Source organism: Mesoplodon bidens (genome assembly GCF_964165515.1).
Source record: "Mesoplodon bidens genome assembly, chromosome: 7".
NCBI lineage: Eukaryota > Metazoa > Chordata > Mammalia > Artiodactyla > Ziphiidae > Mesoplodon > Mesoplodon bidens.
The window spans coordinates 19,934,369-19,961,441 of record NC_138164.1 but is presented as its reverse complement, the minus strand read 5'-3'; the positions used below and the strand labels follow the sequence as shown (position 1 = coordinate 19,961,441).

At 39.0% G+C, this 27,073-nt stretch overlaps 2 protein-coding genes across 4 annotated transcripts in view; both read left to right on the top strand.

The window, feature by feature from the left end:
• Nucleotides 1-14,834, top strand: part of BCO2 (beta-carotene oxygenase 2) — a 51,828-nt gene extending 36,994 nt beyond the window's left edge. Inside the window, exons 9-13 of one of the 2 annotated variants that reach the window (XM_081241250.1) lie at nt 10,260-10,397; nt 11,003-11,185; nt 11,909-12,019; nt 13,528-13,656; nt 14,043-14,834. In XM_081241250.1, the coding sequence (XP_081097376.1) occupies nt 10,260-10,397; nt 11,003-11,185; nt 11,909-12,019; nt 13,528-13,641 (546 nt within the window). In that variant the 3' untranslated portion in view covers nt 13,642-13,656; nt 14,043-14,834. Of the gene's footprint in view, nt 1-10,259; nt 10,398-11,002; nt 11,186-11,908; nt 12,020-13,527 lie in introns of both variants that reach the window. The other variant, XM_081241249.1, reaches the window with a different exon arrangement.
• A 2,557-nt stretch (nt 14,835-17,391) lies between these two features.
• On the top strand, nt 17,392-25,428 carry PTS (6-pyruvoyltetrahydropterin synthase). 2 transcript variants are annotated; one of them, XM_081238625.1, is made up of 6 exons: nt 17,392-17,547; nt 18,963-19,042; nt 20,236-20,258; nt 20,637-20,693; nt 23,496-23,566; nt 23,756-25,417. In XM_081238625.1, exons 1-6 carry the CDS (start codon nt 17,465-17,467, stop codon nt 23,877-23,879), a joined length of 438 nt encoding a protein of 145 aa, XP_081094751.1. In that variant the 5' UTR covers nt 17,392-17,464; the 3' UTR covers nt 23,880-25,417. The 2 variants fall into 2 exon arrangements, with proteins under 2 accessions (XP_081094751.1, XP_081094752.1); XM_081238626.1 differs by lacking the exon at nt 20,236-20,258 and having other exon boundaries at nt 17,408-17,547; nt 23,756-25,428.
• Nucleotides 25,429-27,073: the final 1,645 nt, after the last annotated feature.

Sequence of the window (27,073 nt, the reverse complement as noted above, 5' to 3'; positions counted from 1 at the left end):
AACAAACAACCCAATCCAAAAATGGGCAGAAGACTTAAATAGGCATTTCTCCAAAGAAGATATACAGACTGCCAACAAACACATGAAAGAATGCTCAACATCATTAATCATTAGAGAAATGCAAATCAAAACTACAATGAGATATCATCTCACACCAGTCAGAATGGCCATCATCAAGAAATCTAGAAACAATAAATGCTGGAGAGGGTGTGGAAAAAAGGGAACACTCTTGCACTGCTGGTGGGAATGTGAATTGGTACAGCCACTATGGAGAACAGTATGGAGGTTCCTTAAAAAACTAAAAATAGAACTACCATATGACCCAGCAATCCCACTACTAGGCATATACCCTGAGAAAACCATAATTCCAAAAGAGACATGTACCAAAATGTTCATTGCAGCTCTATTCACAATAGCCCGGGGCTGGAAACAACCTAAGTGTCCATCATCGGATGAATGGATAAAGAAGATGTGGCACATATATACAATGGAATATTACTCAGCCATAAAAAGAAACGAAACTGAGCTATTTGTAATGAGGTGGATAGACCTAGAGTCTGTCATATAGAGTGAAGTAAGTCAGAAAGAGAAAGACAAATACCGTATGCTAACACATATATACGGAATTAAAAAAAAAAAAAAGTCATGAAGGACCTAGGGGCAAAACGGGAATAAAGACACAGACCTACTTGAGAATGGACTTGAGGATATGGGGAGGGGGAAGGGTAAGCTGTGACAAAGCGAAAGAGAGGCATGGACATATATACACTACCAAACGTAAGGTAGATAGATAGTGGGAAGCAGCCACAGAGCACAGGGAGATCAGCTCGGTGCTTTGTGACCGCCTGGAGGGGTGGGATGGGGAGGGTGGGAGGGAGGGAGATGCATGAGGGAAGGGATGTGGGAACAGATGTATATGTATGACTGATTCACTTTGTTATAAAGCAGAAACTAATTAAAAAATTAAAAAAAAAATCTAAAATAAATAAATAAATAAATAAATAAATAAAAACAACAACAACAACAACCACAACAACAACAAAAAAGTGTATCAGTTCATCTAGCTTGAAGGGATTTACTTTTTCCTGATAATCAGTTCAAGGCAGAATTTTTCCTTGGATTATGTAATGTAAATTGTTTTCTGCTACAGTTTTATTTTAATTAATTAATTAATTAATTTTTGGCTGTGTTGGGTCTCCGTTGCTGTGTGCGGGCTTTCTCTAGTTGTGGCGAGCAGGGGCTACTCTTCGTTATGGTGCACGGGCTTCTCATTGCGGTGGCTTCTTGTTGCGGAGCACGGGCTCTAGGCACGCGGACTTCAATAGCTGTGGCTCGCGGGCTTAGTTGCTCCGTGGCATGTGGGCTCTTCCCAGACCAGGGATCGAACCCCTGTCCCCTGCTTTGGCAGACAGATTCTTAACCACTGTGTTACCAGAGAAGTCCAGAGTTGCAATTTTCTGATTCTGTTTATGACCTTACCCAAAGTTTTGTGTTCTTCCGCTTTTTTGTTTCAGGTGGAAGAGCTCCTTTCAACCTTTCTTGAAAGGCAGGTTTAGTGGTGCTGAACTCTCTTAGCTTTTGTTTGTCTGGGAATGCCTTTGTTTCTCCTTCATATCTGAAGGATAACTTTGCTGGATAGAATATCCTTGGGTGACAGTTTTTATCTTTCAGTATATTGAGTAAGTCATTCTATTCTCTTTTGACCTGTAGAATTTCTGCTGAGAAATCTGCCAGTAACATAATGAGGGTTCCTTTGTAGGTTATTATCTTTTTTTCCCCTGGCTGTCTTTAAAATTTTTTCTTTGTCATTGACTTTTGACAGTTTTAACATAATGTATCTCGGAGAAGGTCTTTTTGCATTCAGATCATTAGGTGTTATCTTTGCTTCAGAGACTTGGATATCTAGTTGTCCAGGTTTGGGAAGTTCTCAGCTATTATTTCTTTAAATAAACTCTCTGCTCCTTTCTCCCGCTCTTCTCCTTCTGGGATACCCATTATCCTTACTTTACCCTTCCTAATGGAGTTGGATAGTTCTTGTAGAAATCTTTCATTTGTTTAGATCTTCTGTCTAATTTCTAGCTTTCTATCTTCAAGCTTGTTAGTTCTCTCTTCCATATGGTCTGCTCTATTTCCAGTGCTTTCTAACGTGTTCTTCATCTCATTTACTGAATTTTTCAGCTCCAGAATTTCTGGTTGGTTATTTTTCATAGTTTCAATCTCTTTGGTAAGGTATTTCTTCTGTTCTTTTGTTTTATTTCTGAGCTCATTGAACCGCCTTTCTGAGTTTTCTTGTAGATCATCAAGTTTCTTCAGGACAGCTATTTTGAATTCTCTATCGGTTAGATTGCAATATTCCATGACTTTAGGTTTGATTTCTGGAGATTTGTCTTTTTCTTTTTGTGATACTGTGTTACCATGTTTTTTTTTATGGTGCTTAATGAGTTGATGTAGCCAGCACATTTGAAGTAGCAAACACCTTTCTTCTTTAGGCAAAGCTTTTTTTTTTTTTTAACTAGATACTAACAATTCAACAGATTAGTTATTAGAGGCCTTTCTTTTGTTCATAAGTAGATGGCACAAGTTTTTGATTTCTCTTACTTGAGCTGCCTGTGGCTATATTTGAAAATCAGCACTTTCCACCCTCTACCACCTCTGTGAGAGGTGTTGCCTGGTGCCCTCCCTCTCATACCTTATGCCTCCAGGGTCACTGGTGCTTTGCTGCTGCCGGTGTCACTGCTGCTGCTGGTGTTGCTGCCTCAGGCATCGGGGTGATGGGTACGTCTGTCACGTTGGGGTTGCCTGTGTTGCAGGCACTGATGCTGTTGGGGGAGGGTGGTAGTGGGGGTAGCCAGGGTGGCTGGGGCCTCTGCTGTGTCTGGAGTTGTTGGGTTCCCAGGCACCACAACTGTGGATAGGGGCCTGGGTCGTGGCCACCTCCATGGCTGGAGGGGTCACAGGTCCCGCTGCCACTGTTGCTTGATTCCCTGCGGCTGTGGGTGCTGCTGCAGCCAGGAGGCCAGAGTCATGTGTGCTGCCTCCCCTGCTGTTACTGGGTTCTCTGGGGCTTCAGACTCAGCTACGGTAGCTGGGACTCAGGATTATAAGCACCACCTCTGCTTTCCTCTCAGTTCTGCCTCTTCAGTGTGCTCCAGTCCACCCATCTTTAGATGTACAAATGTGTGGAACTCTCCAGCCTTCCAGTGTGTTGAGCAGATGAATCTTTCTTGAGTTAACATTATGTTATTGGTTGTAGACTGAAGGGGAGAGACGAAGGGAGCATATCATGCACTATGATGGTGATGTACACCTGCTCATTTACTAATAATTTTTCTCATGAATGGATGTTGGATTTTATCAAATGTTTTTTTTGCACTGTTGAGATAATGACATGACTTATCCTTTCTTCTACAAATGTGGTGAGATACACTGATTGATTTTAAAACGTTTATAATAGCCATTGATTGATTTTTGAATGTTAAACTAACCTTCTATTCCTGAAGTAAATCCCAGTCGGTTGCACTGTATTTTTAATATATTTCTGGATTTGCTTTGCTAATATCTTATTTAGCATTTTTTGGCATCAATTTCATGATTAAGATTGACCTATAATTTTTCTTTCTTATAATGTCCTTGTTAGTTTTTTAAAATAGATTTAATTAATTAATTAATTAATTTTAATTTTTGGCTGCGTTGGGTCTTCGTTGCTGCGCATGGGCTTTCTCCAGTTGCAGCTAGTGGGGACTACTCTTCGTTGCAGTGCCTGGGCTTCTCATTGCAGGGGCTTCTCTTGTTGCGGAGCACAGGCTCCAGGCACGCGGGCTTCAGTAGTTGTGGCACATGAGCTTCATTAGTTGTGGTTCACAGGCTCTAGAGCGCAGGCTCAGTAGTTGTGGTGCACAGGCTTAGTTGCTCTGCAGCATGTGGGATCCTCTTGGACCAGGTCTCAAACCCATGTCCCCTGCATTGGCAGGCGGATTCTTAACCACTGCGCCCCAGGGAAGCCCCCTTGTTAGGTTTTGTTATTAAGGTTTTGCTGATCTCATACAGTGAGTAGGAAATTGTTCTCTTTTCTACCCTCTGCGTGAAAAGTATAAAATTGGCATTATTTCTTAAAAGTTTGGAATAATTCAACAGTAAGGTCATCTGGGCCTGTAAGTTTCTTTATAGGTAGATCTTAAATTATAAATTACATTTCTTTAATAGTATAGGGTTTTTCTGATTCTCTGTTTCTTATTGTGTCAGATTTGGTAAATAGTCTTTTTCTAAGAAATTTATTAATGCCATCTAAATTTTCAAATTTGTTGACCTAATGTTATTCATGATATTCTATGTTTTAAAAAAATGTATGTAGGGTTAATTGATAGCCTCTGTTTTTATCCCTTATATGGTTATTTTTGCTGTCTCTTTTGTTCCTTTAGGCTTGCTATGTTCTCATCAATTTAATGAGGCTTTTCAAAAGACCAACTTTTTGGCTTAGTTGATCTTCTTTAATGTGTGTTTGTTTTCAGTTTCATCAATTTATGCTATTATTTTCATTTCCTTTTCTACTTTCTTTGTGCTTAATGTGCTCCTTTTCTAACTAAGAATATAAAACCTTAGTTTGTTATTTTTCTACCTTTCCCTCCTCAACATATATACCTTTGGGATGATAAATTTCTGTCTAGCAGAGCATCCCACAAGTTTTGATATGTTTTATTACTTTTCAGTTAAAGTATTTTCTAACTTTCACTGAGATTTCTTCTTTGAAAAATTTTTTTAAACTTTCAGAGAAATGGAAATCTTTCTAGTTATTTTCCCCATTGATTTCTAGCTTAATTTTACTGTATGATTTGAAGTTTATGAAATTTATTGAGATTTGCTTTATGGCCCAGAAAAGATTATTTAAAAAAATGTTTTATGTGCATTTAAAATAATGAATTTTGGATGTAGTGTTTTATATATGTTGATTAGGTCATATTTTAAAATAATATTATTCAAATCTTCTTTATTCTTATTGATCGCTATCAGTTATCATATAACATGAAATGTATATCAAAATCTTTTGCTTGGAGTATAGATTTTTCTGTTTCTCCTCATAGTTATGCTAATTTTAAATTTACATATGTTGGTGCTCTGTGTGCATACAAATTTAGAATTGTTTTACCTTCCTGGTTTATTGAATATTTATTTCTAAGTAATGCTTTTTGCCTTGATGTTTGCGTGCTATAACTTTCCCATCCTTTTACTTTTAACCTTTCTAAATATGTACCATGTAAGCAACATATATATCCATTGTGCTAATTCTTGACTTTTGATTGGGACGTTTAGTTAAACCAGTCATTAACATTTTGAGGTTTAAATATGCCATCTGACTATTTGCTTCCTATTTGTCTCACTAGTTCTTGTTTTCTCTCCTTCCTTGCCTTCTCTACATTAGTTGAGCATATTTTATTATTTCATTTCCACCTCCCCTCCCCCAAACATCACTCCACCCTCTGACCATTAGCTTGGTAGTTATACATTCCTTTAGTTGTTATTTGAGAGATTACAATATGCATCCTTGATTTAACACAATATATTATAAATCAGGTCTTTTAATTCCTTCCAGACAATGCAAGGACTCTGGAACACTTTAACTTCATTTACTCTACTCCTGATTTATATGCTACTGTTCTTATATATTTTAATTCTCTCTCTATATTAACCCTTATAAGGCATTATTATTAATGTTGTTTTATGTAGTCATAATTACCCATACTACCCATTTACCCACATCTGTATCTTCTCTTTTTTTTGTGTGGTACACGGGCCTCTCACTGTTGTGGCCTCTCCCATTGCGGAGCACAGGCTCCGGATTCGCAGGCTCAGCGGCCATGGCTTATGGGCCCAGCCCCTCCGTGGCATGTGGGATCTTCCCAGACCGGGGCACGAACCCGTGTCCCCTGCATCGGCAGGTGGACTCTCAACCACTGTGCCACCAGGGAAGCCCTGTACCTTCTCTTGCTCTTAATTCCTTTTAGCCTCTCTGAGCATCCATGTGGAATCATTTTCTTTCTGACTGAAGAACATCTTTTAGTATTTCCTTTAGTTCAGATATGCTGGTGATGAAATCTCTGTTTTTGCTTGTCAGAAAAATGTCTTTATTTTACCTTCTTTCTTGAAGGATGTTTCCACTGGATAAAGAATCTAGGTTGTTATTTTCTTTTGACACTTTGAAGATATCATTTCATTGTCTTCTGAGTTCTGTTAAGAAATCAGCTGTCAGTCTAAAGCTTTGCTCCTTTGAAGTTGAAATACCACCCCCCCAAAGATTTTCTCTTTGGTTTTCTGTAGTTAGTACTATGATATTTTTTAGTATGAGTTCCTTTTGATTTAGGTTTACTTTTTTTTCCCTTAAGGATTCTTGAATCAATGGTTTGATGTCTTTCATTAGTTTTGAAAAATTTCGCCTATTATCTCTTCAAATATTGTATCTGGTAAGTCTTTTCTCTCTTTTCTTTCTGGGATTACAGTACACATATGCTACCCCTTTTCACTCTAACCCTCTGTTGCTTATGTTCTTTTTAGTATCTTCTATCCTTTGGTCTAAGTATCTTGCTTTGGATATTTTCTTCTTATCTATCTTACAGTTCAAACATTCTTCTTTTTTTTTTTGCGGTACGCGGGCCTCTCACTGCTGTGGCCTCTCCCGTTGTGGAGCACAGGCTCTGGACGCACAGGCTCAGCGGCCATGGCTCACGGGCCCAGCCGCTCCGTGGCATGTGGGATCTTCCTGGACCGGGAAACAAACCCATGTCCCCTGCACCAGCAGGCAGACTCTCAACCACTGCGCCACCAGGGAAGCCCCAAACATTCTTCTTCAGCTGTGTATATTCTGCTGTTAAACCTAGGCACTATGTTCCTAAACTCACTGCATTTTTCAGTTCCAGAATTTTGATTCCCTTCTCTTTTATAATTTTAGTTCTCTGCTACGATCCTAATTTAAAATAATTTCCTCCAACATATTCAGAATAGTTAAAGTCTGATAACTCTATTGTCTGGATCACTTGTGGTTCTGTTTCTATCATTTGTTGTTTATCTTCTTGTTGTTGTTTTTTAAATCATGCTCTCTTGTCATCTCATGTGCCAACTAATTTTTATTCTATACAGAATACTGTGTTTGAAAAATTGTAGGAGGAATAGTTTGAGACTGTTATCTTCCTCTAGGGAAGATTTTCATTTGCTTCTGGCAGATGGCTAGGGTACATTATCAATTGAAGATATTCTTAATCTAGTTATAGGGATTGAGAAAATTTGAAACATGATACAGTCGCTGCAAGAGCTGGACTATTTTTGTTTATTTTTACTTCTAGGGTACAGCCTAAGGGATCCTGACCCAAAGAGCTAGAGGCTTATCAGGGCTTCCCCTTCTTGGAGACTTTGAACTAAAACTTTTATTTCTCTAGCTCCTCAAAACTATCAAAATCTCTTCTCAGTAGGGCCAAGTGATGGGGGAGTTGGTATGGCAATATCCTTATAAAACGGTAACATGAAGGATCCTTGTGGTGATGGAACTGTTTTGTACCTTGAGTATGGTGGTGATCATATGAATTTACATGTGAGAAAATTGCATAAAACTAAACACACATACATACACACACACATACAAATACAAATGAATGTGTGTTAATTTGGTGAAATCTGAATAATGTTGGTGGATTATATCCATGTAAGTTTCCCTGTTGTAGTGGTGTTATGTAAGAGGTCATCATTGGTGAGACTGGATGAAGGACACATGGAATCTCTCTGCATTGTTTGTTTTTTTTAATGTGGTAAAATATACATGATACAAAAGTTATTATTTTAACTATTTTTAGGTGTATAATTCAGTGACATTAAATACATTAATGATGTTGTGCAACCAACATCACTATTCATTTCCAGAACTTTTTCATCATCCTAGACAGAAACTCTGTACCCATTAAATAACAGCTCCCTATCTCCTCCCTCTCCCCAGCTCTTCGAAGCCATTATTCTACTTTCTGTTTCTGTGAATTTGCCTGTTCTAGGTACCTCATATAAGTGGAATCATACAAGATGTTTTTGTGTCTGGCTTATTTCATTTAGCATAATCTTTTCATGGGTTATCCATGTTGTAACATGTATCAGAATCTCATTCCTTTTAAAGGTTTAATAATATTCCTTGTACGTATATACTACCTTTTGTTTATTCATCTGTTGGGGGACATTTGGGTTGTTTTCAGCTTTTGGCTATTATGAATAATGCTGTTATGAACACTGGTGTACAAGTATCTGTTTGAGTCCTTGTTTTCAATTCTTTTTTGGCATATACCTAGAAGTGGAATTGCTGGATCATATGATAATTCTATTATATCTAACTGTTTGAGGAACTGCCAAATTGTTTTTAACAGCAGATGCACCATTTTACATTCCCACCAGCAATGCACAAGGGTTCCACTTTCTTCACATTCTCACACTTGTTGTTTTCTGGTTTTTTTGTTTGTTTTGTTGTTTTGTTTTGTTTTTTGTTTTATAATAGCCATCCTAATGAGTGTGAAGTATTATCTTATTGTCATTTTGATTTGCATTTCCCTAATGACTAATAATGTTGAACATCCTTTCATGTACTTATTGGCTATTTGTATATCTTGGTGAACTGTCTAGTCTAGTCCTTTGCCCATTTTAAAATCAGTTGTTTGCTTTTCTGTATTATTTCTTACAGCTGCTTGTGGGTCTGCAATATATATCTCAAAATTAAAAAGTTTAATAAAAAATTCTTTTATATTTTCTCAGCCTTTCAGCTACCTGTTCGTAAAAGCAGCTGATGTCCTTAGTGGAAAATTTGCCCCCAATATGTAGTTTCGGTGGGTTTCCTTCTCCTTCCAAATCTATGTCCCATTGTTCTTCATTACCTTTTTTAGCTCACCAGCGCCTTCAAATAGCTGTTTTAAACATTTTGTCCAGTTTTTCTATCTGTTCTCAGGGAAACAGTTGATCCATATTGCCTAACTCACCATTATTGGCCCTCTCTTTTTGTTCACCTATGGTTTTGCAAAAGACAAAAATGTTTAAATTAAAAGTAGATTTTTAAAAGCTAATTGTTTATGAAGCTTAAAAATAGCACTAAGTGTTTACTTAGTAAAAACATTTCTGCATGTTATAGAGATGATATGGGCTAGGTATATGGGGGAAAATGGCATAGTTTGTTCCCCATCTTACAATATTTCAAGAGAGGAAGATGTGCTTAAGCCATTCTAACTGTCATAAAAAATACACTTATTTTATTAGGGTCTCCTGCTTAAGCATCATCTCTGCAGAGATGCTGTGTTGGGGGTCCCCAAAACCACTCTTTGTTTTGATGATTCACTAGGAGGGCTCATGGGTCCCAGAATAATCAGAAAAAAAGAAAGGTACGTGGGGTGAAGTCTGGAGGAAACCAGGTGCGTGTTTTCAAGAGCCCTCTCCCAGGATGTGCTTGATTCCTCCAGCAACTCATTGTGACAACACGTGTGAAATGTTGCCTGCCAGGGGAGCCCACCCAAGCTGGTGGTCCAGGGTGTTTGTTGGGGATCAACACATAACATATATGACCCTTACATGAGTAACCTCAGTTACTGAAGTTCTAGAGCCCCATAGAGAAGGCAGGTGTTCATTATAAATCACGTTGTTAGCATAAACTATAAGAACAAATTAGTACAGTACACCTCAAGGCCTCAGGCATGCGAACATACTCTTATCAGACTGAACATTCAAAGAGCTCCGTCCCCAGGTGCTGGCCAAGGACCAGTCATGAAAACAGGGCTTTCCTGAGAATATGCAGGGTCTGAGCAACCCAGGCCTGCTAAGTTAGCCCATTTCCACACAGAGTTCTTCCCGGACCAAACCTGAGGAAGGAAGCACCTATTTTACTCTCTAGTCCCTCACCCTTCAGTGTGTTTCTTATTGGCACTTATCACTCTCTGACTTTGAGCTATATAATCATTTATTTATTCGACACTACTTAAGTAACATATATTTCTTATCTATTATCATTCTTTCTCCACTAGAAATATAAGGCCAGGGACTGTTTTGTTCACTGTTGTATTCTCAGTGTCTAAAACAGAGCTTGGCCTCTTGTAGGTACTCAACTGATATTTGCTGAGTAAATGAATGAATGAAAATGATCATTTATGCAATTACTTAGAAATGTCAATAATACTGACTGGATCTCAGTTATTGGGACATGCTGTTATTCTATGAATGACAATTTTCTCAACAGTTTATTTCTCTCTCCTAAACAGGTCTATAATTCAGTAGCCAGATCTTTCCCTCGAAGGTTTGTTTTGCCCTTACATGTCAGTTTGAATGCCCCTGAGGGAGAGAACCTCAGCCCGTTGTCCTATTCTTCAGCCAGTGCTGTGAAACAGGCTGATGGAAAGGTATGCTATGAATGGATATTAGACTAAGACTTTGATCCACAGTAGTGTTTCTTCATTCACTAGTAAAGTAGTGTGGCTATGTAGTGTGGCTGTTCTCCACAATGTTTGGTGCCCAGTAAGTTTTATTAACATTTATTAACATTCAGCTGAGCAGGGTAAGGTGATGGAGCATGGCTTGCAAAAGAGCCACAGAATTCTGGGTGGGAGTGAGCAGTGTATTTACCTATCCCTTTTGTGTTTTGAAACAAATATATGAAACTTTCTAATAGTTGTGGAATGTCTAAGTATTTGAGATAGGAATTGACCATCCCCACCTTTTAGCTAATTTGCACTTACATATCATTGTGTAGCTAACAATGTCTCAGCTTTAGTAGAATAAAAGCCCACTTCTACCGCCTATGCCATTTGACAGCTTAGTCACAAAACCAGATAATCTTTTATATGTTCATACACACGATGAAAAGAGGAACAATATTTTAAAATGACAGAACCTCAGTTTTCAAGCCCTGTCACAAACTCTTATAGGGTGTTAGCCCCATGCTGACCTACACTGAAGAAAGTAAGAATTAAGCAATCACTACAAATCCTTTTGTGCCCTCATTTAGATTTGGTGCTTTTATGAAAAGCTATATCCTGAGGAGCTAGAAGAGGAAGGAGGTGTTGAATTTCCCCAGATCAACTATGGCCAGTTCAGTGGCAAAAAGTATCAGTTCTTCTATGGCTGTGGCTTTCGGCATTTGGTGGGCGATTCTCTGATCAAGGTTGACGTGGTGAACAAGACACTGATGGTAATGAAATTCTCTTTCCTTTTCTGAACTCTTAAAAAACGTATTCTGGGGCTTCCCTGGTGGTGCAGTGGTTGAGAGTCCGCCTGCTGATGTAGGGGACACGGGTTCATGCCCCGGTCCGGGAAGATCCCACATGCCGCGGAGTGGCTGGGCCCGTGAGCCGTGGCCGCTGAGCCTGCGCGTCCGGAGCCTGTGCTCTGCAACGGGAGAGGCCACAGCGGTGAGAGGCCCGCGTAGCGCAAAGGAAAGAAAAAAAACAAAAAAAACCCCCAAAAAACAGAAAACGTATTCTGCCTTTTGAATTAATTTTTTTTTTTTAAGGTAGGTCTCGAGATTTTTTAATATTTAAGCAGCTCAGCCTCTTACTTTTATTAAATCTGAGAACCATGGAATCACATAGATTAGGGGTATGTTCCCTCTAGGGAATCTAAATGAACCACAAGCCCAGAGAAACAATTCTATGCTTGATAGTATTTTGAGAGAAATCATGGGATACCTCTATTTCAGGTTGATGGGAAACTGTAGTTACACCAGTTGTGTTTGATGATGATGGAATCTGCAGCTGCAAAAGCTCCCTGTCCTATATTTAACCCAGTAAGCCTGATTCTTCTACTGTTGGACCACTGCATTGACAGCCAAATTCATGCTGGGACTGATAATAACTATAGAAAGCTTCCAGCTCATAACCAGTCTTTTATCAAATACTTTTTTGGGGACTTACAGGTTTGGAGAGAAGATGGCTTTTATCCCTCAGAACCTGTTTTTGTTCCAGTACCAGGAACCAGTGAAGAAGATGGTGGGGTTATTCTTTCTGTGGTGATCACTCCCAACCAGGTAAATGTATTTCCGTCACTCGTCAGAAAGAGAAATAGCACTGGGCCTTCTGAGGGTTATATTTAGTGATGCTGTTGATGGTTTATTTTGATTGCAATTTGGCACCTTCTCCTTTTTCTTCCTCTCCTTATTATTTGGGTACCCTTTTTATCATAATCAGTACTTTATTACTGTTTTAAAGTTCTATTTTAGAACCATAATAATAATTAACATTTGCATAGGAATTTATTTACAAACCTCTTTCATACATATTATCTTATTTAGTCATCAAAACAACTTTGTGGGGTACCATTTTACACGTAGAATTTGTAACTTAAGGAAGTTGAAAGAGACTTGCATCAGATCTCATAGTGGTAAAGCCAGTATTTAAATCCCAAACTTCTGAATTCTAGTCTAATATTTCATACCACCATCTGTGCTGCCAATTTAAATTGAGTGACCCAAGGGACTTCCCTCATGGTCCAGTGGGTAAGACTCCGTGTTCCCAACGCAGGGGACCCAGGTTCCATGCCTGGTCGGGGAACTAGATCCTGCATGCATGCTGAAACTAAAGAGTCCGCATGCCTCAGCAAAGACCCGGTGAAAGCAAAATAAATAAATATTTAAAAAAAAACCTAAAATATAAAACAAAATAAATTGAGTGACCCAAAAATCTAATGTGATAGGCCCTGACCTAGTGTCTCAAAAAATGTTGATATCTTTTTAAAAAAAATATTTATTTATTTATTTATTTGGCTGCACTGGGTCTTAGTTGCAGCACATGGGATCTTTAGTTGTGGCATGCGGGCTCTTAGTTGCCTGACCAGGGATCAAACCTGGGCCCCCTGCACTGGGAGCACGGAGTCTTAAGCACTGGACCACCAGGGAAGTCCCAATAATGTTGATATATAACTTCTTGTCTAGGGCAGTCTTGTGGCAGGAGGTTCACTTTGAGTACCAGCTTTGATCAATTATTACTGGCTACCTGGGATGTTGGATTCTGAGGCTTTTTAATGTTTAGGTGAGGAAAGTGCTGTGATCAATTAATAATGCCTGCCATGGGCTTAGGAGGACTTGGTCCTCATGCCAGGTACTTGCCACTCCTGTAATTAGACCAGGGCAAATCTCAGTCTGCCTTGCAATGCTACCTTTTGAACAGCTCCAAAGTAACACAAAATGGAGGGATTTCACTTTAGAAGAATTTTTATGTCTCTTAGGAGATGGAAAAGGGGCAGGTAAAAAGATCCTTAAACCCAAAGAGATTCTATGAAAGTGATTGATATAAAGAACTTATTCTTTGCTCTAGATATGTACTTCTTCAGCTGTAATTTCCTTTTCTGTTCAGTTCAGCATTCTGCAAACATTTAGTGAATGAATAGGCAAGGCACTGTGCTAGATGCTGGGGGTGGACATGAAGATGAGTAATATGTAGTCTCTCTCTTAGGAATTTTACAGCCCACTGGAGGAAACAGATTTTTTAATAGAAAAAAAATAAGAGAGAATATTCAATATTTGCTTTCCTTTTCTAGAATGAAAGAAATTTTCTCCTAGTCTTGGATGCCAAGAACTTTGAAGAACTGGGCCGAGCAGAGGTGCCTGTGCAAATGCCTTATGGGTTCCATGGCACCTTCGTGACCATCTGATGGAACATCCACAAGGTCTGGGAACTAGGTTTTAAATGAATGTGCTCTGTACAAAAGAGAGAGCAAAGGTGCACCTTACCTTCTAAACCATAGACACCTGGTTTTAAAATTTCTACTAAAAATGGAATTCATGAGACAATTGTGGTTTTATATTTTCTTAGGGATCATCCTTGAAAACATTAAGCAAGTGTTGATACAACCTTTTGAAGAGAGTTTTAAATTTATATTTACTGGATATACTTATAGGTAATAAGAATACATGAAAGAAAAACTAGACCTGATTATCACCACCAGATAAGTGGGTGACAGAGGTTCCCACACTTGGGAGAAGAAATACAGATAACCATAGCTAGTAGAATATGAATATAGGTCTGAAAAGCCCCTTGTTTTTTCCATTACAGCCTGCCTGTTGCTGCTGGTCCTAAGGTACTCACAGAGGATGTCATGCTTGGAGGCTCCTTCTAAACTGGCTATTTCTCTGCTGTCCAGAGCAGATGCCAGTGAAGTTGAACCACCAAGTACCACCTCCTACCCTGCCCCCAACTCAGCCTTGGGAGGCTGTTGTTTTGAGGGATGTTGTTAAAATCAGGCATTCTTTTCCTAATCTCCAGGTGTCTAGTTCTCCAGAGAACGATGAAAAGTTGGTAGTTCTTACCATATGACTCAGCAATCCCACTACTGGGCATACACCCTGAGAAAACCATGATTCAAAAAGACTCATGTACCAAAATGTTCATTGCAGCTCTATTTACCATAGCAAGGACATGGAAGCAACCTAAGTGTCCATCAACAGATGAATGGATAAAGAAGATGTGGCACATATATACAATGGAATATTACTCAGCCGTAAAAAGAAATGAAATTGAGTTATTTGTAGTGAGGTGGATGGACCTAGAGTCTGTCATACAGAGTGAAGTAAGTCAGAAACGGAAAAACAAATACCATATGCTAACACATTTATGTGGAATCTAAGAAAAAAAAAAGATCGTGAGGAACCTAGGGGTAAGATGGGAATAAAGACACAGACCTACTAGAGAATGGACTTGAGGACACGGGGAGGGGGAAGGGTAAGCTGTGACAAAGTGAGAGAGTGGCATGGACATATACACACTACCATATGTAAAATAGCTAGCTAGTGGGAAGCAGCCGCATAGCACAGGGAGATCAGCTCGGTGCTTTGTGACCACCTAGAGGGGTGGGATAGGGAGGGTGGGAGGGAGACGCAAGAGGGAAGAGATATGGGAACGTATGTATAACTGATTCACTTTGTTATAAAGCAGAAACTAACACACCATTGTAAAGCAATTATACTCCAATAAAGATGTTAAAAAAAAGTTTGTAGTTCTTCATTTAGTTGGGCAACAGGTTGCACTAGAGACCATATAATCTTTGCATGTCTAAACCCCGTTAGTTTTTACCAATAGCCCAAATCAGCCTAGATCTGTCACTTAAACCACACGTCAAAATTCCGTGTTCCCTTTTCCTTCAGTTATACTCCAAGCCCAGGCCAGTTAAACTGTGCATGTTGAATGGTACTGGAGAAGCCCCCCAAACATGTAGTTTGGGGGAGGGTGAACTCATTAGGCTCACTGCACAGTCCTGGACCAACATAGTCAGTTTCTTCTCAGTTTTCCTTGAGAGTTATTATAAACATCACAAACCCTATTCACCTTAGCAAAGGGTTCCATACATACAAATGCCACATGTCAGGGTTTGCACTGTGGCAATAAAATAAAAGTTCTAAGTTTTGTGTTTGTGTTGGTGAGATACAGAGCAATAGCAATAGGTACAGAATAGAAGATGCCTAAACAGAACTAATATAGCAGATGTGGGAGCTTAGAGGCTGAGATAACCATAAGAACATAAATCCCTTGGTATTTCACAGATGTCTTCAAAAAAGGCATTGTACTCCCCCAGATAAGACGTGGAAGTTTGATCCAGATCTTATTTGGATCTGAAAGGTGAATAAGACTCCAGTGGACATTTGGGAGGTACATAGGTCTATCTGATCATGTCTTTCTTCTGTTTATAAACCTTTACTACACAGAGAGTAAAGCTCAAACATATAAAGTTTAGCAGTATAAAAATAAGATTTTGACCCAAGGATACCTGAATTCTGCCTTGGCCCAGCCATCTATACGGTTCTTGAAGGAGAAGACAAAAAAGGATCAACAACATTTTATAATCTAGGTGTATATGCCTGGCAATCCAATGCAGAAAGTTCTGGAAATTGAATGAGCATATGACTGAGGCTCAGAGCCTAGGCAGGGCCTCTTCCTTTCCCTAAGTCCAACTCATCACTGGACAGTGTCCAGAGACTCAAGGAAAGGAACTATGTGGTGCACAAGTGAGGGGAAAAGGGATTAGGGTGCATCCTAGTGACCTTATCTTAGTTACATCTGGAAAGTCACTATTTCCAAATAAAGCCATATTCTGAGGTACTGGGGGTTGGGACTTCAACACATTTAACTTTGAAGGGGACACAATTCAATGCATAACAGGATGACTGAGGGTGAATTTGGTGAGTACCTTTACATAGAATTAGCTTTAATAAAAGAGCAAGAACTCTGCAAATGCAGTGACATATTTTACTAAAGCAAATAACTAAAGCAATTTCTCAGAAATTCTACTTTTTACCTTTTATTTTATTTTGATTCTTTAAACTGAATTGGGAACAAGGGAAGTGTTTGTGTAACCATTGACGGTTATAGTATTTATCTCTGATGCAGTCAATGCCTGGGAAACATTGTTTATAAGTGATCCTGGGTAAATAATTCACTTATCTGGGTCTGTGTTTTCTTATCTGTAAAGTGAGAGGACTGAACTAGATTTTGAGTTTCCATCTCAAAAATCTCTGGTTTATAATTATTTAAAAAGTTCTTTCATTACAGCCCAATGGGGGAAAGGAGAAAAATATTTGAAAACGTGTGAGGAAGTTTGTGACACATTAATAATTTAATGCACAACAAACAGCATATATAGCTGGAGACAGGAGACATCTGGGAGAAACCATCATGGGGCTTATATTTCCACCACGCCCATGATTTTATCCCTCCTTTCCAGTGCCTGGAACAGTGCCAGCCACAGTAGGTATTCAGTAATTAATGAAAGAATGAATGTAGGCGAGAAATGCACTGGTGCGTACTGGGAACTATAAGTAGTTTGGCCACCGCTTATGAGTAGATGGCGAGGAAACAAGATTCTTTCACTCTGGAGGTGTCTACATTGGACAGAGAATAGCTAATGTGTGTGTGTTCATGGGTGCATGTGTTTATACTGCAGCAACCCAGTGATAAACGGCTCCATGCATGCATATGGATGATAAGGACAGCTCGAGAGTTTCCCTTTGTAAGAATCTTTACAAATAGTCCAAAGGTAGTATCATTTCTTAAAGCCACGTGGTCCCACACATGCACTCAAATTTCTGCTCCCTTTAAGCTATAAGTAGGCTGGCCCTGGGACTCGTCGCAGAGTAAGCAGCGACTGGAGGTTTCTACAACCCAGGGCTTTCTAGAAGGGAGTAGGAGGGACCTCATTGAGCAGACATAAAAATGAAGGACACTAAGACCCCACCCACCTGATTTGACCACTCTAAGGCGGGCCCAGCTCTCTGAGCGCTTGCTCTCCCAAGACATTGAGAGAGCAAGGAACGCCTGTTACGGCCTCCAGGCCGGCAGAGGGAGCCCAGTAGCAGGGTGAAGCAGAGAGCACTGCTGCCGGGCGCCGTCCGCACTGCGCAGCCGCGGAGGGAGGCGCCCACTTTCTCAGCCTGGCGGCGGGCCTAGGGCGAGAGGGGCTGGCGGGGACTCGGGCTTGCAAAACCATGAACGCGGCGGCTTCGGGCCCTGGCCGGCGGGCGCGAGTGTCCCGCCTGGTCTCCTTCAGCGCGACCCATCGGCTCCACAGGTGGGGTGTGCCTACAATACCAGTGGTGGGGGCAGCACTTTCGAGCCCCGGAGCTGGGTCCCGGGTGCGGGAGGGGCACGGGTGCCCGCTGATGAGTGGGCGGGGGGCGCGGTGTACTCCTGCGGCCACCAGGCTTGGTTGATGACGTCAAACAGCCGCGACCGGCGTCGACCAGCCTCCTGGGGACCGATGTGACGTTGAAAGGTGTTGAACTCGCCCAGGTTACACAGTGCCAGGCATATCGTAAACACTCAGCACATGTTAGCTACCCATAGCTAATGTAGTTACAGCAAGGCGGGTTTTGTCCACTTCATACCGAAGAGAAAATGAACCCAGATATTCACTTTCCTGAGAGCAAGCAGCACAGTTGGGATTTGAGCCCGGAGTACTCAGACTGCTTCATCGCGCTGAAGAGGTGATTTTGAGCAGGGTTTTGTCACTCATTAGCAAGCTCCACTCTCTGAGCATCTGTTTCCTCGTCTGCAAAATGAGGATAATAATTTCTACCTAACAGGATTCACCTATCCATTTATTCCCTGGACAGGTATTTGTTGTCAGGTCTTGTGCTAAGTAACAGGGATGCAGCAGTGAGCAAGACCTGTCACAGTTTTCTATCTGGAGAGTACAAACTGGCCAATTTTGTGGAGAGTACAGTGAGATAATTTTGTGCAAAAGCTTTGTTAACTGTAGTACTCTAAATGTAAGAAGTAAATGAGCAGGAGAAAGGAAAGTAATAAAGAGAGTCTCAAAAAGAAAGGGGTTATTTAATAAGCTCAAACATATGAGAGTGGTAAGGCCTCATTGAAGATGCACAGTTGATTGGACAGGTATAGGTATAAAAATCCATTAAGAAAATGCCTGGAACAACGACTGAGTATTGTAATTTTAAAATTTAACCTGGTTTGAGTACCCCTGAATGGATTGAAGTTATCAGTAGGCAATAGTTGAGGGATAATGAAGCAAGATTATAAAGAGAAGATGTACTAGGTCATGTAATTATTTTTCTGGGGGAATGAGATTTTAAGCCACTTGAGGATAAGCATCTTTTTTTAAATCACCATGTGCCCTTGCTTCATTCAGCCCATGCCTAGTATGTAGTAGGTGCTCAGTAAATGTTGAGTTGAAAAATGGAAGGGCCTTGAGCAGATCAGTTGTTGAAGTCTTGCTGTGGAACAAGGATGTTGAATTTACTTAAGTTAATTTGTATGGTATAGTAGTCTAATTAGGGGGCATATACTGGTTCCTGACATAAAACTGAGTAATGAAATCAAATTGATTTATGACTCTCCATTTGATGAGCTAAAGAATAGTAAGTTGTGAAGTTTTTCAAAGGCTAGAGCAAACAATAAGTGTAGGGAACAGAGAAAGTATCTAAACATGTATCATGTTGACTTTTTTTTTTTTTTTTTGGTCAGCAAATCTCTGAGTAATGAGGAAAACTTGAAACTGTTTGGGAAATGCAACAACCCAAATGGCCATGGGCACAATTATAAAGGTGAGAGAAAAACTGGTGAAATTTTAGCCCTTTCGGTAATGATGAAAGAGTGTTCAGCATATACAGTCTAAATGAGTAAGAAACCTTATGGACAGAACATGAGTGCTTTGAGCCTTGAATGAGAAATTAAATGGAAGTTCAAAATGAAAAGATCTGTTGCCTTAACTGGATGTATCTTAAGTTTTACTATGCAGTTGTCTGCTGTTATAGATCAAAACAATGAATGGCTTAAATACTTTTTTCCTTGGCCTTAAGAGTACATGACATTCTTTTGGCACCATGTTTCCTTCTAATTAGGTATTGCTGAGGCCAATGTTAAAATTAGATTGTATTCATTGAGTAAATAATGACTGACAAAAGGAACATATTGGCTCAAGATATGCGGCATGGCAGGAAAATAGGTTGGGTCTAAAACTTTGACAGTCGTGTTCCAAGAAAATAATTAATTTATGCAAGGACAAGGGACTTGATTATTTGAGATAGAGATGATATCTCACAAAACAGCTATGTAAGCCATAGAGCATCACAGCATATGGTATGATGGAGGAAGAAGACCAGAAAAGATGTCAGAAGTTTGGGATTTCTAGTTTAGTTACTGCCTAACTTACTTGACCTATGATATCTCTCATTCTCAGTTTGCTCACTATCGCATAATACCTAATGGTGTTTGTATGGAGCTGAAAAAAGTATGTAAAAGTCATTAATTTGTAGAACACTCTGATCATCAAGATTTTGCAGAAGTTTCATACAAGTACTTGTTAATTTACAAAGCATTACTATAAACTGTGTTTACATTCACATGAGTAAAGAAATAAGAATTTTAGGCCCAGTAGTAGTTTTGCTTGCTCAGAAAGGTACTTGGACCAGCTCAGTGTGTAGCTGGATTCCTTCCTGTATATTTTGTACTTTTACAGGCAGTGATCAAGCAGCATCTTGATCTTACCTAGTGGAGATTCCTTCCAAGTGCATCATAAACAGAATTTATACCCTTTTTGGCCTTGGCTAACCTCTAAGTTCCTCTGCCTTGGTTGAGTCTTGCTTTAGTTGATAAAAAGATCTTAACTAAAAGATGTTCTGGGGGAAAATATAGCTTTGTGGGGTGAGATCTAATAATTTATGTTAGTAACTTGTGTTTGGATGTTACTCTGTTGAAAGTCATGGTTTTTTTTGGTATTTTGTTTTCTTCCCCATAGTTGTGGTGACAGTACATGGAGAGGTACGTGCTGAAAATGTCTCTGGTTTGTGCACATTGCTGGGCCCTCTTTCAGCCAACGTGATGGATTCTGTGTTGAAAAATTCTGTTCAAATCAGTATTGCTTCATTGTTGGTCTTTGTGTATGGTGAGCTGCAGCCATTTCAGGCCTTTCCTCTCCCAAAAGGTCCTCTTTAATGTGCCATATGTGGACAGATAGAAGAGCAGTACAGTGAAAAGGAAGCCTAGAGTACTTGGTGTTTCCATGCTGAGATGGATTGTCTCGGGGATGAAGGCCAATGTGGGGACAATTTCTGCACATTGTGCAGGCTTTAATAATTTACTAGAGGTTTAAATATGAAGAGCATGTTATAGTAATATTCACCTTTGTTTACTTTTTAGATTGATCCTGTTACAGGAATGGTCATGAATTTGACTGACCTCAAAGAGTATATGGAGGTAATGGCATGTTGGATGCTTGTTTTGTGCTGTCTTCTGAATATAATATTTGATGGGCCCCTTTTCACTTCCCCAACCAAGTACCATTAGAGGTCCTGTGACCTGGCGAGTGGAATTGGGTGAGGGAGTGGGGTAGTAGTTGGAGGAACTTCTCTCAATGTTCTCCTAAGAGGGTTTGGATGACTTAATGGAAATTAGTCATGGTTGTCTTACAATGATAGGAATAAACGTAGCGTGCTCATCTTGTATTTTTTGTTGGCGTATCCTGATTTTCTCTGTTTAACAAATTCTGCCCTTCTTTCAAGACACAGCTTTCTCCTTGAAACTTTCTACTTCTGTGAATTTTCCTTACACCTTTGATCACAGATTTTAGTACTACCTTGTTTTATTCACTTTAGCTTTATTATAAACTCACTGGGGCAGTTCATCATAGGGCTAACAAAAAAGAGGTTGTTCAGTAAAAGACTTACTGATTATATCATTACAGAATTCTTGGATTGTAAGAGACCTCAGAGGTTATCTAAGCCAACTTCTTCATTCCATCGATTGAGATTGAGAGATGCTGAACAGTTAACCAACTGACTTGCCCTAGGTCATGTAGTTAGTCCTTTACAAAGTTGAGATTAGATTTTCTTCCATCCACCTTAGTTTTTATTATGCCTTCATCTCACCTGTTTACTTTGCTTCAGCTTTGCTCCTTATTGACATTTGTTTCATACAAATGCTGTTATTAATAATCATTACTTCTTTCACGTTACTTATCTCCCATATATTCAATAAGTATGCCTGCTTTGCATCAGTCTTTGAGCTGAGTACTAGGAATCCAATGACGAATGAGACATAGCTGTTAGCCACAGTGCTCACATGACTTTTTAAACTTTCTTTTTTTCCTTAAATTAATTAATTTATTTATGGCTGTGTTGGGTCTTTGTTGCTACGCGGAGGCTTTCTCTAGTTTTGGCAAGCAGGCGCTACTCTGTGTTGTGGTGTGCGGGCTTCTCACTGCGGTGGCTTCTCTTTGTTGCCGAGCATGGGCTCTGGGCATGCGGGCTTCAGTAGTTGTGGCACGCGGGCTTTAGAGCACAGGCTTAGTAGCTGTGGTGCATGGGCTTAGTTGCTCCGTGGCATGTGGGATCTTCCCGGACCAGGGCTCCAACCCGTGTCCCCTGCATTGGCAGGCGGATTCTTAACCACTGCGCCATCAGGGAAGGCCTCACATGACTTTTTATAGCAGGTAAAGAATAGTAAGTGCTCAATAAGTGTTGCTTGAATAAATGAATAGGAGAATGAGTGAATGAACAAACAGTACTGTGCTCAAAGTACTGTAGGAAAGCTGTAAAGACAGAGTGCTTGCATTTACTGGTGACATAAAAAGAAAATATATACACACACGCGCATGCATGCGCATGCACATACAAATTCAAGACAACAACTTGAGAAATATAAGAGACACCCCAAGCAGGCATACAGTTAAATACTAAAGGAGAGGTTCTCTACACTTTTTCCCCATCTTTGCATACCTGAAGGATAACACACACCACACACTTCAGTACTTTTACATCAGTAAAAGTGGCTGATCATAGCATACAGAGTCAAATTAGAAGGAGCACTGTAGAAGAGGCTTCAATGGAAAAGTTGAGATCTGAACTGGAATTTTCAATTAAAACAAAGATTAAACAAAGATTTATTTTCTTGATATCCCTATGGATATCATTTGATTTATTTTAAAAGTTATTTGGTTTAGGACTTACTTTTTTTATATGATTCTGATTTTGTTCAGAAAATGATTGCTATTGTTGTCATTAATGTACCTTTCTTGGAACCATACCATATGGAAACTTAGATTGTTTCACAAATGCTTTTTTTATTGAAATATAGTTGATGAGCAATATTATATAATTTACAGGTGTACAGTATAGTGATTGACAATTTTTAAAGGTTATACTCCATTTATAGTTATTATAAAATATTGGCTATATTCCCCATGTTGTACAGTATATTCTTATAGCTTATTTTATACATAATAGTTTGTACCTCTTAATCCCCTACCCCTTTACTGCCCCTCCTCCCTTCCCTCTCCCCACTGGTAACAACTAGTTCTCTTCATCTGAGAGTCTTTCTTGTTACATTCACTAGTTTATTGTATTTTTTAGATTGCTTAGATGTTTTACAATAGCTAAAAGTAAAAATTTACAAAGAATAAGGCAATTACAATTTTTGCCATTGACAAAGAAAAACATTATGTTTAATATTCCTAATACAAGTATTAGGAAGCAATAGTCTTTACATGTTTTTATTTTTTCTTCTAAGAGCCCAAGAACATTCTTAAATTACACCTTACAGCAGAAATTTAGAACTCCTTACATAATTTCAGTCTTAATCTGCTTTATAAATGTAGTACTCATTGGATGTTTTTGTCCTAATTAAATTGTGGCATTGTGCTGAAGGTGAGACTGTTAGGGAGAAGTATTTCTAGTAACATTTTGGACAGAATTCAAGAAGTATTAAACTAAATTCTGAATCACAATGGCTTGTTATGAGAAAGCTCCAGTGAATTCTCTATTTTTTGGTTTCTTACCTCTTTGCATTCAGTAATGAAGATATCCAGTCATTATGGAGAGCTAGGCCTTACTTTATTTTACAACTTTAAACTTTCTGAGATTGTTTTATAAGACACCAAGTACTTGCAAGTATCGAGTTAGTGACTAAGTGATAATGTAAGGTTTAGAGGCAAAGGTAGAACACTTTGGAATATGAGTCATAAATGGAATTAGTGATGTTTTTCCTTTGTTTTGTCTATAGGAGGCAATTATGAAGCCCCTTGATCATAAGAATCTGGATCTGGATGTGCCGTATTTTGCAGATGTTGTAAGGTGAGTGACTATTTTACTTTATGTAAACAGTGAGAAAGAAGAATCGATTTTAACATTTTACTTGATTATTGTGTGATTTCTAAAGTTTTAGTGTAATATCTTTTAAAACTAGAATATCTATTCTCTGTAAGTATTAAACATGAAGTTTCGTTTATCTGCCTTTTGATCTTCTTTCCTTTTCTTCCACAGCACGACAGAAAATGTAGCTGTATATATCTGGGAAAACCTCCAGAAATTTCTTCCTATAGGAGTTCTTTATAAAGTAAAAGTATATGAAACTGATAATAATATTGTAGTCTATAAAGGAGAATAACTCTTAGAGATTAATACTATAGAATGATTTAATTTTTTTCCATATTTGAAGAAGATCTTTATCCCCTTGGACAATTAAGAAGTCATCACATAATTGTTGCATCTCCATATTGAGTTCTGGAGCACTTGATTTATTGGAATCATTGTGAATAAGACCTGTTTTAGACTCAAATCTATTTAAAAATCAAATTTGTAATGTATTCTGAGTATCATTTAAAGAGTCTTTCATCTATAGATTAAAATCGTTTCAGCAAAATGTTTGGTGTAGAATTATATGAAAGCAAAAGAAATCTGTTTTTGTTTTTCCATTATCTCATTTTTAGTATTCATTTTTTTTCTTGGTATAATATAAATGGCAAAAATGTTTATAAGACTTACAGTAGGTGAATCTTATAAAAAATAAAATACAGGTGATCACCGAGTCTAGAAACAGACAACATTCTATTTCTTAGTAGATTGAGCTCCCTCGATCACTTCTAGAATATGCTAAAGGTGCAAGTTTATTCAGTGAAAATCAGTCACAAATCATCTGAGGCAATGCATTGTAAATAGATGTACAAGGACTGATGGGAATGTTGCTTTAATGCACACTGTTCATTGAACATTTGCACAGCTTATTGAACTATGAACTGCTAGTGAGGAATAGCACATTGAAGATAATCATGGAAGATCAGTAAACTGCTTATGTATATTTGTCTGTGTTTCCAGACCTTGTGGCTACCTGAACAATTTAAACTCAGAAGGCTGAAGAATAATCACATGTATTAAACCCTGTTAAAATAATCAACGTGAAAAGGATATATTACTCTGTAAAGGATCTCTTTTATACAGTTTTTCCTAATTAATTCCATTTTGTTCTGATGACTAAATTTATCTGCTTAGTTGAACTATATTTTTCATCCCTGGTGTCTTTTTCTGATGCCTAAATCCACAAGAACGTGTTTGCTTTCTTTGCAAAAAGAACTGCTCTCACTTGTGTTCTCATTTGTGTTCTGAACTTCTTAAATATAGGGTTTCATTTTTCTCTCCACATAGCAACTAGTACACAGTGGATTCTTAGAATGTTGCTGCCTGAAAATAGTAAAAGGACATGTGTGGCGATTACTATACTAAAAAAATTTTCAAAGGAGTACACTTTTATTTTGGAGAGTTATTAACTACAGGAATTTTATGGTAAATTTTGACAATAATACAATGCCCACTTGATTAAATTTAAATGTGTTTTAGTTAGCAACACAATTTTTATGTTACTTATTCATGTATATTTTGTATTGATTACTTGAAAGGCAGGATAGCTATAATTTGGTAAGGCACTTTATGTTTTAATTCCCACAGCTTCCATGCAAGGTATTATTCCCATTTTACAGATGAGAAAATTAAAATTGAACCTAGTTTAAGCTACTTGCCTAAGCTCACTCAGCAAATAAATAGCAAACTGAGTGTTTGATACTCAGTCTGACTCCCAAGCACACACTTTTTTTTTAAGGAATTCTAATAATTTACTTGGCTCTCGTCTAAAATTGTTAATAAATTCCCTTTGATACACCCCAGTAACACTTCCTATGTCTCTTTTTCTCTCCTTTTCAGTTTTCTGTAAACCCACATTACTCTGGAGCCTCTTATTTACAAACCACACCCCAATACAGTTCCCCTTTGCTCACCTGTTTTGCATTTCTGTCCGTGCCTCTTTGTCACTTATTTATTTATTTACTTTTTGGGCTGTGTTGGATCTTTGTTGCTGCGTGCGGGCTTTCTCTAGTTGTGGCGAGCGGGGGCTACTCTTTGTTGTGGTGTGTGGGCTTCTCATTGTGGTGGCTTCTCTTGTTGAGGAGCACGGGCTCTAGGTGCACAGGCTTCAGTAGTTGTGGCATGAGGGCTCAGTAGTTGTGGCTTGTGGGCTCTAGAGCACAGACTCAGCAGTTGTGGCTCACGGACTTAGTTGCTCCGCGGCATGTGGGATCTTCCCGGACCAGGGCTCGAACCCGTGTCCCCTGCACTGGCAGGCGGATTCCCAATCACTGCACCAACAGGGAAGTCCCTGTCGCTTATTTTTAAATTACCCTACATCAATTAGCTTTTCTCTTCTTCCCACCTCTTCCTAATCTTGAACTGTGCATCTCAAAAGCCTATCAGTCCATCCTGGCAGAGTGACCTTTTCTCTGGAGGAAAAGATGGGGGGCTCGTTTTTTCTCTTTCCCCAGAAGAACAGCTATCCTGAAGTTGAAATGTATATTCTTCTTCTTTTTTTTTTCATAGATCGTTATTGGAGTATAATTGCTTCACAATACTGTGTTAGTTTCTGTTGCACAACAAAGCAAATCAGCCATATGCATACACATGTCCCCATATCCCCTCCCTCTTGAGTCTCCCTCCCACCCTCCCTATCCCACCCCTCTAGGTCATCGTAAAGCACTGAGCCGATCTCCCTGTGCGGTGCTGCTGCTTCCCACCAGCCAACTATTTTACGTTCGGTCGTGTATATATGTCACTGCTACTCTCTCACTTCGCCTCAGCTTCCCCCTCCCACCCCATGTCCTCAAAGTCCATTCTCTATGTCTACCTCTTTATTCCTGCCCTGCAACTATGTTCATCAGTACCATTTCTTTTTTTTTTTTTTTTAGATTCCATATATATGTGTTAGCATATGGTATTTGTTTTTCTCTTTCTGACTTACTTTACTCTGTATGACAGATTCTAGATCCATCCACCTCACTACAGATAACTCAATTTTTTTTCTTTTTATGGCTGAGTGATATTCCATTGTATATGTGTGCCACATCTTCTCTATCCATTCATCTCTCGATGGACATTTAGATTGGTTTCATGACCTGACTGTTGTAAATAGTGCTGCAGTGAACATTGTGGTACATGACTCTTTTTCAATTATGGTTTTCTCAGGGTATATGCCCAGTAGTGGGATTGCTGGGTCATATGGTAGTTCTATTTTTAGTTTTTTAAGGAACCTCTATACTGTTGTCCATAGTAGTTGTATCTGCAACTCATTGTAGTTTTGATTTGCATCTCTCTAATAATTAGTGATGTTGAGTATCTTTTCACATGCCTCTTGGCCATCTGCATGTCTTCCTTGGTGAAATGTCTATTTAGCTCTTCCACCCATTTTTTTTTTTTTTTTTAGGATTTAAAAAATATTTTATATAATGTTTTTATATACATCTAGTTAATGTATAAACACAG

Excerpts from the sequence above, each read along its gene's own strand:
- PTS (XM_081238625.1), top strand. The coding sequence starts at position 17,465 with ATGAACGCGGCGGCTTCGGGCCCTGGCCGGCGGGCGCGAGTGTCCCGC. Across the intron at positions 19,043-20,235 it reads CCATGGGCACAATTATAAAG|TTGTGGTGACAGTACATGGA; the intron begins GTGAGAGAAAAA and ends TCTTCCCCATAG. Across the intron at positions 20,259-20,636 it reads TGGTGACAGTACATGGAGAG|ATTGATCCTGTTACAGGAAT; the intron begins GTACGTGCTGAA and ends TTTACTTTTTAG.